This window comes from Rhea pennata, chromosome 17 (assembly GCF_028389875.1).
Source record: "Rhea pennata isolate bPtePen1 chromosome 17, bPtePen1.pri, whole genome shotgun sequence".
Classification (NCBI taxonomy): Eukaryota; Metazoa; Chordata; class Aves; order Rheiformes; family Rheidae; genus Rhea; species Rhea pennata.
The window spans coordinates 4,756,315-4,766,533 of record NC_084679.1 but is presented as its reverse complement, the minus strand read 5'-3'; the positions used below and the strand labels follow the sequence as shown (position 1 = coordinate 4,766,533).

The 10,219-nt window shown below is 53.9% G+C and overlaps 1 protein-coding gene, 1 long non-coding RNA gene and 5 other non-coding genes across 7 annotated transcripts; 5 read left to right on the top strand and 2 right to left on the bottom strand.

Moving 5' to 3' along the window:
* Positions 1-374: 374 nt before the first annotated feature.
* Positions 375-446, bottom strand: TRNAA-UGC (transfer RNA alanine (anticodon UGC)). The gene has a single exon. It is a non-coding gene; the product is annotated as a tRNA-Ala (tRNA).
* Positions 447-677: 231 nt separating this feature from the next.
* TRNAD-GUC (transfer RNA aspartic acid (anticodon GUC)) lies at positions 678-749 on the top strand. The gene has a single exon. It is a non-coding gene; the product is annotated as a tRNA-Asp (tRNA).
* A 636-nt stretch (positions 750-1,385) lies between these two features.
* TRNAF-GAA (transfer RNA phenylalanine (anticodon GAA)) lies at positions 1,386-1,458 on the top strand. Its single transcript has one exon. It is a non-coding gene; the product is annotated as a tRNA-Phe (tRNA).
* A 137-nt stretch (positions 1,459-1,595) lies between these two features.
* On the bottom strand, positions 1,596-5,536 carry LOC134148340 (uncharacterized). Its single transcript, XR_009960200.1, has 3 exons — positions 4,940-5,536; positions 2,759-2,852; positions 1,596-1,762 (listed from the first exon to the last, which is right to left on the bottom strand). It is a non-coding gene; the product is annotated as an uncharacterized LOC134148340 (long non-coding RNA).
* Positions 1,637-1,708, top strand: TRNAD-GUC (transfer RNA aspartic acid (anticodon GUC)). Its single transcript has one exon. It is a non-coding gene; the product is annotated as a tRNA-Asp (tRNA).
* On the top strand, positions 2,494-2,565 carry TRNAA-UGC (transfer RNA alanine (anticodon UGC)). Its single transcript has one exon. It is a non-coding gene; the product is annotated as a tRNA-Ala (tRNA).
* Positions 5,537-5,700: 164 nt separating the features above from the next.
* UBC (ubiquitin C) lies at positions 5,701-7,376 on the top strand. Its single transcript, XM_062590313.1, has 2 exons — positions 5,701-5,806; positions 6,374-7,376. The coding sequence occupies exon 2, from the start codon at positions 6,381-6,383 to the stop codon at positions 7,296-7,298; it is 918 nt and encodes a 305-aa protein (XP_062446297.1). The 5' UTR covers positions 5,701-5,806; positions 6,374-6,380; the 3' UTR covers positions 7,299-7,376.
* The last annotated feature ends 2,843 nt before the right edge of the window (positions 7,377-10,219 follow it).

Here is a 10,219-nt window from a genome sequence, read left to right as displayed (position 1 = left end):
GCCGGGGCCAGACTCTGACACAAGTAAGTTAAAATGTAATGTGCTTAGTGAAATGTGAGCTTTGGCCTTTGAGTGAGAGGGGAAATACCCTGTTGTAGCTGAGCGTTTATAATAAATGCTGCAATGCCGTAGTGTTTAGCCATAATCACAAACCTGCAGTGCTGTTTCCTTTCCTGCAAGGATTGTGGCAGAAGTTTGCAAACTGCTCTGTGTTCATGTGAGGGAAGAAAAGGATGGAAATCTCGAGGCTATTTACAAATTACAGAAAATGAACCACAGCTCTCGTAAACACGCTGGGGGAGAATGCTCTGCTTTACAGAAAGCTTTTACCTTCCTCCCTGCAGGTGGGAAAGAAAAAAAGAAAAAACAAAAAGTGGAGATGCCGGGGATTGAACCCGGGGCCTCATACATGCAAAGCATGCGCTCTACCACTGAGCTACATCCCCGCGCTGCACTACAGCGGCGCCCCGCACACAGATAGGCGCCGCGGCCCACCCGGCCCGGCCCGGCCCGCCCCTCCGGGGAAGGGGGGAGGAGGCCGGTCCCGCTCCGCGGGCCGCGGGCGCTGCGCCGCCCCCTCGGCCTTTCCCTCCCCTTCGCTCCCGTCAGCGCGGCGCCGCGCTGCGCGCTTATTTCGCGCTTATGGCGGCGCCGCGGGGTGGTTCGCGCCGTGCCCATCCTCGTTAGTATAGTGGTGAGTATCCCCGCCTGTCACGCGGGAGACCGGGGTTCGATTCCCCGACGGGGAGGCGCCGCTGCGTTTTTCTTTGGCGGGGGGTCTGCGGCCGTTTTCCGTGACGCGGCCGCGGCGTTTTCCGTTTTCGTCCGTTTTGCGCAGGCGGGAGACCGCGTCGGCGTGGCAGCCCCCAGACCCGGCATTGCTGCGGTCGCAGCAGGGTGAAGAACTGGCTCCTCTGTGGCCCACAGGGATCCTCAGTCGAGCATCAGTAAACCAGGCTGGCAACTGTGGGCCGAAGTGCTGCAGAATTGCGTGTTTCGCACCTTCTCAAAATTGCTGAAATCGAGCATATGTCCCTAGAAAGGGGGTATTTTTTTTGTTGTTGTTCAAACTGGAAAACAGTATGACAAACTGTAGCAGGATTAGAAGCGAGACGTAGCCCTTCGGCCGAACCTGCTACCGCGAGTGCTGAGCCGTGACGACGCGGCGTGCGCCGGCGCGGTGCCCGGCGCTGCCGCCTTTCCCACGGCGCCTTCCCGAGCCGGCCCCGCTGCTGCTTGGCTCTCCCGCGGCGCTGCCCGTGTCCCTGCAGGCGCTGCGCGGGTCTGGCGAGAGCCACGCCGAGGAGGGCGCGGAGGCGCCCCGCAGCCGGGGCAAGGCGCCCCGGCGGGCGCTGGTAGCGGGGGCCGGGGGGGCCCCAGCACGCGCCGAAATAGCTCAGTTGGGAGAGCGTTAGACTGAAGATCTAAAGGTCCCTGGTTCGATCCCGGGTTTCGGCAGGAGCGTTTCCTCTTTTTTTCCCCTCATTCTGCCCCCCGGTGACTGCAGTCTGCCTGACGCCCAGCGCGCTCCGGGCCGGGGCGCCGCCGCTGCGGCGGCGACGCGCGTACCCTGCGCGACGAGCGTTTCGGGCGCGGCGCGGCTAGGCGGCGGCGGCGGGACCCCGCGTGCAGTCCGTCCTCGTTAGTATAGTGGTGAGTATCCCCGCCTGTCACGCGGGAGACCGGGGTTCGATTCCCCGACGGGGAGGATCACTTCTTTTTTTCTCCCCTCTCCTGTGCGTGTAGCCAAGCGCTCCAGTTTCTGCAGGGAAAAATGCTGTTTTCTGTGCATGAACACAGACAGCTCCTCTACCTTCTAAGGGTGCCTGAGGTTCGCACGTAGCTCTGCGTGCTGCGGGGGGCACAGACTCCCCCAGCATTTGCCACTGCTGCATGCTGCTCTCAGTGGGATCCAGGCCCCAGGAGCCATCTGGCTGCCCATGTTCCCTCATCACAAGGGGTTTATAGCAGTATCTCTACTTTGCCCTCTTCCACATACATCCTGTTACTTGCATTTTTTTCCCTTTTGTACTGTACACAAGGCACAGCTTCAACTACCTGTTGCTCCAGGGCAGGAGCTCCCCTTCCCTCCCGGAGTCTCCTGCCCCATACCTGGTGTGGCTGCCACAGCTTGCCTGCTGTTAGCCTGGGGGGGGAGCTGCCCTGAATGTCTCCCTGCTGCCCCCAACCCCGACATAAAATCACATCCCACAAACTGATGAAGCCAACAGATGTTCCCAAGAGAAGACCACTCTTTTGCAGCCAAATCTGCCCTGGACCTTGCACCCCTCCCTGCCTGGCCCTGCCATGGGATAGCGGTGAGCAGGAAGGTGGAGTGCAGTGCAGGGAGCACTGTGGATGAGCACAGGCCTCGGCTGGGCCAGCTCAGCTCCCACCCAGAACAGGGCCAGCAGAACCCCAACCCCCAAGACCCACATAGCCCCATCTCTAGGACCCATGTAGGCCTATCCCCACAATTGGGGTATGGGGCAGGGGGATGTAGCTCAGCGGTAGAGCGCATGCTTTGCATGTATGAGGCCCCGGGTTCAATCCCCGGCATCTCCAGGATTGCCTTTACCTTTTTTCCCCTATCCCTCATTTTTCACCCAGGGAGATGTTTTATTGGGTGTTAAAGCAACTATGCTGCATTAAACAAGTCTCTGTGTTTCCACTAATGAACATGCATCCATGAATGCACTGCTTATGGTGATTTATCAGTGGACTAAGATAGTTTTTGGAGTTTGATTCACCTTCTTACCTGTATGTAACTACACATAAGGGCACATAAGGGCAGCTCTTGCACATATGGGTGTCTCGTGGCCAGACGAAGGTGCTACAGATGCAGCACAGCCCTAAAGCAAGAGAGAGGCATAAAACTTTGAAATTTAGGGGAACTCTGACCTACTAGCCCTGCCCCTTTACTGCACGTAGCAGAGAGCCAGCTACGTATAAACCTGCAGTCCCCACAGAGCCAGCTCCGGGGTCTCTGCACCATGTTCCCAGAACCAGAGCCAAAGGCAAAGCCAATAAAGCAGAGACATCACAGCTACCCTGCACTCGCTGGCTAAGATGGTGCAGGAGCCTCTAGCTGGGGCTTAGCATGGGCCTTGCTGGCTCCGCACTGGCTCTGCAGTATCTGCAACTCCTCAGCCGGGCTGGCAATTCCAGTAACGCTGGTGGCTTGCAGGCAGCCCTGGGGCAGCACGGGGGCTTCTCCCCGACTAGGTCGGGAACAGCTCTCTGGAAACAAATCCTTTTATTCTCTTTGGGTTGCCCTGCCTTACATGGTTGTGCCTGGACTGTGATGCTCTTCAGAGCTGGAAGGGATGAAAGGTATGGCACAGAGACCAGAGCCAACGTAGATCTTGAAACAGATGTTTTATCTACACTGTTCACTTATCAGCTGGTTTATCTATAGTATTCAGTTATCCATGGTGTATCGAACTAGTTCAGGCTGTGGAGAGCTGACTAGCTACAAATATAAAATAACATTTCCTACGAGAGTAGTTAGAATACTATATGTTCTATTTATTTTTGTTACTTCTGTTTGTTATTCTGAGTCAAATAGTTAGTGACACTACTGTTTGGTCTGAATATCTCCGTTGTAAATAGCTCACTGAAAGGGAAATCTCCGAACAGCTACACATTTACAATATACACTGCACACAAGCATAAGGAAAAGGCAGTTCTTGTCCCAAAGGGTTTATCGTAAAAGACATGAAATGACGGACATTTGGGCATAAGAAATCAGTATTTGTCAGTACAAGACACCTTGGTCTGTTTGGACACGCTACTATTCACCAAGCTTGCCTTGAAATTGCAGCAAGAGGTAGGAGTAAAGATGGTGTAGGAGAAAAATGGAGTGGCTTTGTTCACTGACAGCTCCTCCCAGTTCAGGAGAGCACTGCTCTCCAGCAAGCCAGTCAGCCATATTTAAGGACTCTATTAAATTAGGGCCTAGCACCTGTTTTATAGTCTGAACATTACAGGAATCTGACACTTTTGGGGTGCACAACTCCACAATTTCACTACAGGATTGAGACAACAGGTACGCATTCAGTCAGGGTGCCCAGCAGTTAGCTGCCTAGCCTAATTAAAGAACAGCACTGCATTGTCTGTATTTATTCATATTATAAAGTTCCATCTTTCAACTATTTTCAGACCTATGCTGAATGCACACACTGTAACTAACTGAGTAAGTTTAGTATTTTACTTTCAAACAAGATGAAAGACCTAAATATGAAAGTCTTCTCAAACCTTTCATGTTTATGTAACCAGATGTACGCAATGTAAGCCATTGCGTGCCATTTCTACCTGAGCTCACACAGCAACCAAAAGACCTTTGTGGATCTTTTTCAGCTAAACCACCTGGATGTTTGAGCTGCATTTTTTTAATTATTATTATTACTGTAATGCTGAGTTTTAATTCAAATGCAAAGAGGCCAGGAAGGTCCCCAGAGCATTCTCCTCCTGTAAAATCTCCGTGTGTCAGGCAAATGCAGGCCAGTTTCCCTCAAACCAATCACAGGGCTGTTGCTGGGCCTCCTCTCCTTTCCTGCTGGCGCACAGCCCTGGGCGCTGCGTTATCCGTTTGGTAGGCAGCGGTTTTGCGTGGGCGCCTACAAGGGAAGGACGTTGTCGGCAGACTGAGCCCAGCGGTGTGGAGCGAGCCTTGCAAACAGAGCCTGTTTTTGTGCTCAGCTGTGTCCTTGGCTCGCTGTGCCCCTTCACTAGGAGGCACAGAGGGCCAGCTCGAGTGCCACGGAGGCGTGCAAGGGGTGCTTTGCAAATGGGATCAGTGTAAGAAACAGCCGTTATATCTATTAGTGATTAATTTTACTGCTGTGGCAAGGCCTTAGTTCTGAGTTGCAAAGCCCACCATAGCTCAGCTATATGCTCCATTTTATGTGAATACACACACATATATATATATACTCACTCCATGGTACCTCAGGTGGAGAGTTTGTCTGCAGTACTCGGATCTCTGGGTCTGTCCAACTTTCTCCTTCACTTCAGCTCTCTGCTTTCCTGTTTGCTTCTCTCCCTGCCGTGAGGGGCTGCTCCTGCTTCGGGGCCAGGCGCTGGCTGCCTTTCTCTGTCCCTGGCCACATATTTACATGAGCAAGCGCGGCAGCCAGGGCCTAGCTTTATTCGTGCCATGGTGTTTCTGCTCCACGGTACGGGAGCACACCCCCACTGCTCTCCTGTAGCATATTAAAAAATATCGGAGTTTTTACGTGGAAATGAAACAGCTTCCTCTGCGCTAAACTAAACCCTTTTCCCCCTTCCTCGCGGGCACCCTGCCGCCTGGCGAGGCCCGCAAGGGGAGCCCCTCCTCACCAGAAGAAAAGCAAGGAGGGACGCTTGAAACAGGGAGCTAACCGCAGGTGCCTAGCCTGAGTAAGGTTTAAAATCTCCACAGAAGGCTTTAGTCGCGAGGCACCCCAAAATCGAGGTGCCGCGGCGGGGGCACCTCAGGACCCCGGCCCCGCTCCAGCGGCTCCGCGCCGCGTTTTACCCCGCGCTCCATTGTCCACTCACGATCCCTCCCCCGCCCGCCAAGAGCGCGGCCACACTGCGCGCGCGGCGCCTTGACGCCTCCGCGCTGCCGGACTCGTTGCGCTCCACTCTTACGTTAGTACCGCGGCTGGCGCGACGGAGAAAATAGTGCCTGGCGGAGTGATCCGAGCTGCAGTGGGCGGGCCCGCAGAGGCTATATAAAGGGCGGGAGGGGCACGTGTGGCGCAGTTGGAGCCGCCTGAGTCTCGGGACAGTGGTGCTGTCGGCCTGGTGCGCGCGCCCCGCGGTGAGCGCTCCGGGGAAGAGGGGAGCGAGCGGGAAGGCCGCTCGTCGGGGCGGCGGCTAGAATGTGCGCGGGGTGGCCGGGGGGCAGGTGCGGGAGTGGGGGGAGGAGGAGGGGAGTGCTGGGGCCAGGTGGAGGAGCTGGCGGGCGAGATGGCGGGCTGCGGAGGGGGCGCAGGACGTTCATCTCCAGCGTAACGGCAGCAGCGCGAGCCAGCAGAAGGGGAGAAGAACGAGCCGTGGGGAGCGGCCGGGGAAATGGCGGCCGCGCAGGCGCAGCAACCGCCACCAAGATGGTGGCGGGCGGGCGCGCGCGCGCCGTGGGCGGGAAGGGGAGCGGGGCCGATGGCCCCGCCTCTCGTGATGAGGTGGGCGGTCCTACTCTGACGTCACGGGGCGCTGGGCGGAGCGCTGCCCCTCCGAGCGCTGCCTCGAGGGAGCAGGGGGCTTCTGGCGCTGGGCCTCTAAAACCAGGGTGCCTCATGGGCAGGGGGTGAAGCTGGCCCTACTACAACTTCCCTCGGACAAGGAAAGGAAAACGAGTGAAGCACGCTTATATTCTCTCTTACAGAGGAAAAATGCAGATCTTCGTGAAGACCTTGACAGGGAAGACCATCACCCTGGAGGTTGAGCCCAGTGACACCATTGAGAATGTCAAGGCCAAAATCCAAGACAAGGAAGGCATCCCCCCTGATCAGCAGAGGCTGATCTTCGCTGGCAAGCAGCTGGAAGATGGGCGCACCCTGTCTGACTACAATATCCAGAAGGAGTCCACTCTGCACTTGGTGCTGCGTCTGAGAGGTGGCATGCAGATCTTCGTGAAGACCTTGACAGGGAAGACCATCACCCTGGAGGTTGAGCCCAGTGACACCATTGAGAATGTCAAGGCCAAAATCCAAGACAAGGAAGGCATTCCCCCTGATCAGCAGAGGCTGATCTTTGCTGGCAAGCAGCTGGAAGATGGGCGCACCCTGTCTGACTACAACATCCAGAAGGAGTCCACTCTGCACTTGGTGCTGCGTCTGAGAGGTGGCATGCAGATCTTCGTGAAGACCTTGACAGGGAAGACCATCACCCTGGAGGTTGAGCCCAGTGACACCATTGAGAATGTCAAGGCCAAAATCCAAGACAAGGAAGGCATTCCCCCTGATCAGCAGAGGCTGATCTTTGCTGGCAAGCAGCTGGAAGATGGGCGCACCCTGTCTGACTACAACATCCAGAAGGAGTCCACTCTGCACTTGGTGCTGCGTCTGAGAGGTGGCATGCAGATCTTCGTGAAGACCTTGACAGGGAAGACCATCACCCTGGAGGTTGAGCCCAGTGACACCATTGAGAATGTCAAGGCCAAAATCCAAGACAAGGAAGGCATCCCCCCTGATCAGCAGAGGCTGATCTTTGCTGGCAAGCAGCTGGAAGATGGGCGCACCCTGTCTGACTACAACATCCAGAAGGAGTCCACTCTGCACTTGGTGCTGCGTCTGAGGGGTGGTAACTGAACTAGCTAGTCAATTCTGCATCCATGTAAAAGTTTCACTGCACTTGTTCATTCCAATAAAGCTGTTGCATCCACAAAAGTTATGTCTCTTAAATTATGTGAGTAAATACTTCAATTAGATCTTGTAGATAAAATACAATTATCTAACTTTGAAATACTATGAAGATACAGTAGAAACTGGTGCAGTGCTTAGTAATGCCTGACAAGCGTGGCAAACCATTGGACATAGTTCTCCTGAGATTGTAGTGGTGGTCATAACTGGCCAAAGCACTTCTCAGCTCTTAAGCTACTGTGGTGCAAATATATGTGGGTATAGTAATATTTGAACATTGACCATGAATTGAAGGTAAGAAGCATCATCTCACCAATCAGCCAGCCTCAACCTTTTTCAGTCTTCTGGTAACATCTGTAGTTAGAAACAAAGCTATCGTGTTAAATCTGTTGGTCAGTGTAGTGATAACCCTGTGGAAGACCTGGTGAGGAATCAGTAAGTGGCAGTGCATGTGGTAGCAGTGCCAGTGGGGGGAAACTGCACACTGACCAAATTCCTGTGTCCAGGATTGCATGTTCCGTTCTGTTGACATGTAGCTGCCTCCTGGGCAGTAGCTAATCAAGGTTAGCACAGCTGACATACAGGAGAGTTTGGTGGATTTAAGGAGCCCTTATGAACCAGGTCTTCCCTGTGGGTCTTGAGGTTTGCCTCCAGCATCCTCCCATCAGTGACCCCTCGTGGTTTTTTGGGGCTGCCTGTGCAGCTTGTATTGTAAATCCTTACAAAACCTATCCTATTTAACCCCTTACTAACCTTACGTGTCTTTCCCCTGGTGTCTGACCCATTCTTGCCTGCATTGCAGTCACATTCAGTGTAGTTGGCAGGATACCAGTGTGGAGGTGTTTGGAGGGTGAAAGGACACGGGGGGGAGAGTGAGCTGCGTTCCTGAGTGGCCCGCTACAGGTCAGTGGGTACCTGTGCCTTGCAAGCTGGTGGGGTGGGTTGCCCCTGCAGCATGGCAGGAGCTAGAGAGCTGAGTACCCCCAGAGCTGCTCCTGAGCTGGGGAGACCCCGGTGGAGCTGTGGTGAGTGCATCGAGCTCAACATCCACAGGATGAAGAGCGTGCTTCAAGCGTTAACGCGATGCTAAGACTGAGGAGTCAGCGCAGGACAGCTTCTAGCAGTGACTTGTCACGGCTGTGAAATTTAGGATTATGGGGAAAATGCATCATGCTCCTGGTTCTGGACTGAACAGTTCTGTAGGCATGCGTGTTACAATCTTCTATATACCTATGTATAGATACGTATCCATTGTGATTTAGTAGCTTGCACAGCTTAGCTGTTAGGCTAACAGCGGAAAGGCACGTCTGAACCTTGTCCGAACGCTGGTGGCACCTGGTACCGCGTCTACGTCAGTAAGGGCTGGAGTGCAGTGGAACACCTGCAGAAGAGCTGGTGAGGAGCTGGCGAGTGGCGGAGTCCGAGGTGGCAGCCCCACAGCCCTGGCGCGTGAGACTGCACGCTGACCAAACCCCCGCGGGGGCCAGGTGTGCACGCTGCCTCTTGTCAACAGCGTCTAGCTGCTGCTTGGGCGGTAGCTGCTCAAGGTTAGCACGCAGCTGAGATAAGGGAATGGTTCTAGGAGATTAAAGGGACCCTCAGAAACGAGTTGAGTCCTGCCCAGGTGTCCAGCCCGTGGGTCCGCCCCATGCCTCCAGCAGCCTCCCGGTGGTGACCCCTCCTTGCGCTTCCCTGTGCCTCCTGGGTCTCCCCAGGTGGTGCAACTCCCTCGTTAAACCTATCCTGTTTAACTCCTGAACCTCGAGCGTCTTGCTCCACCAGTATCTGACCCTCTCATGCCACCTTGCATTTTCCAATCATTCAGTTACTGGGTAAATTCTGTTCTCTGCACAGCTTAAACATATTAGCAGAATTTTTAACCTAAGATGTACTAGCTTGCTTAAAAATACCTTTTGGAAAGCATGTCTATTCCAGCTTTGCACTACGTGGAAACGTTACAGTGCTAACTAGCTAAAGCAGAAGTGTTACAGACCAGTAAGACACGAGGCAAAAGAGAAGTCCCCAGAAAACTATGTGGCAGAAGAGTGGTGATCACCAAATAAATGCTTTCCCTTCTCAAGTATGAGCTCAGTAAATAGTTAACCACACCGCACTTGGAATTAGTGAAACTATGGCAAACAAAGAGTAGAAAATAGAATTTTTCCTGACAACATTAAGAAGGCTAATGTTGACTCCTGTTTGAGGGGGCATACTCGCAGCTCGAATGAAGAGTTCAGCTGATGACTAGCTTCGGTAGGACTTAAAGCAGTGTTGCTGATTCCATCTAGAAGGGAAGGGTGAAGGGAATTCCTTTTTTCCCAAAGGGAAAGTTGCTGGTCCTGGGACTGCTGGAAGCCTTTACGGATGGCGTTGATGCAATGTTGTCAGGTAAGGCGGACAACATTGGCTCTCTACTCCTGAATTAACTTAACCGAAACCCAACCAAATGCAATTAATAAAGCATCCTGTCATGTTTTTTTTCCTGGCCTCTTGAGTCTTTTGAATTCATTAGTGATCTAGTAATTCAGAATTGGGCAGCAGGTTCAGGGTGCTGATTCTGTTGTGGAGCTGATGTGCGGGTGCCTGTGATGCAGTTCAGCACGGCTGAGCGTATCAAAAACGCAAATGCAGAGTGCTGGCCTGACTCTATCAGCTCTGAAGAATTACAGTCTGGTTACAGTTTCGCAGATCCCTCAGCTACGCGCCTGCTGCAGGGTGCCCTTGCAGTCCTGCTCCTCCTGTGGTCCAGCAAGCCCGGTTAACCTCTACCGTTCGTAACCAAACCGGTGATATTTGGAGGATTCCCTGTCCTACTTCACAAGCTTTGAAGCCCTTGGGGTACAAACACTTTTCTCCACGTGTGATAGCCG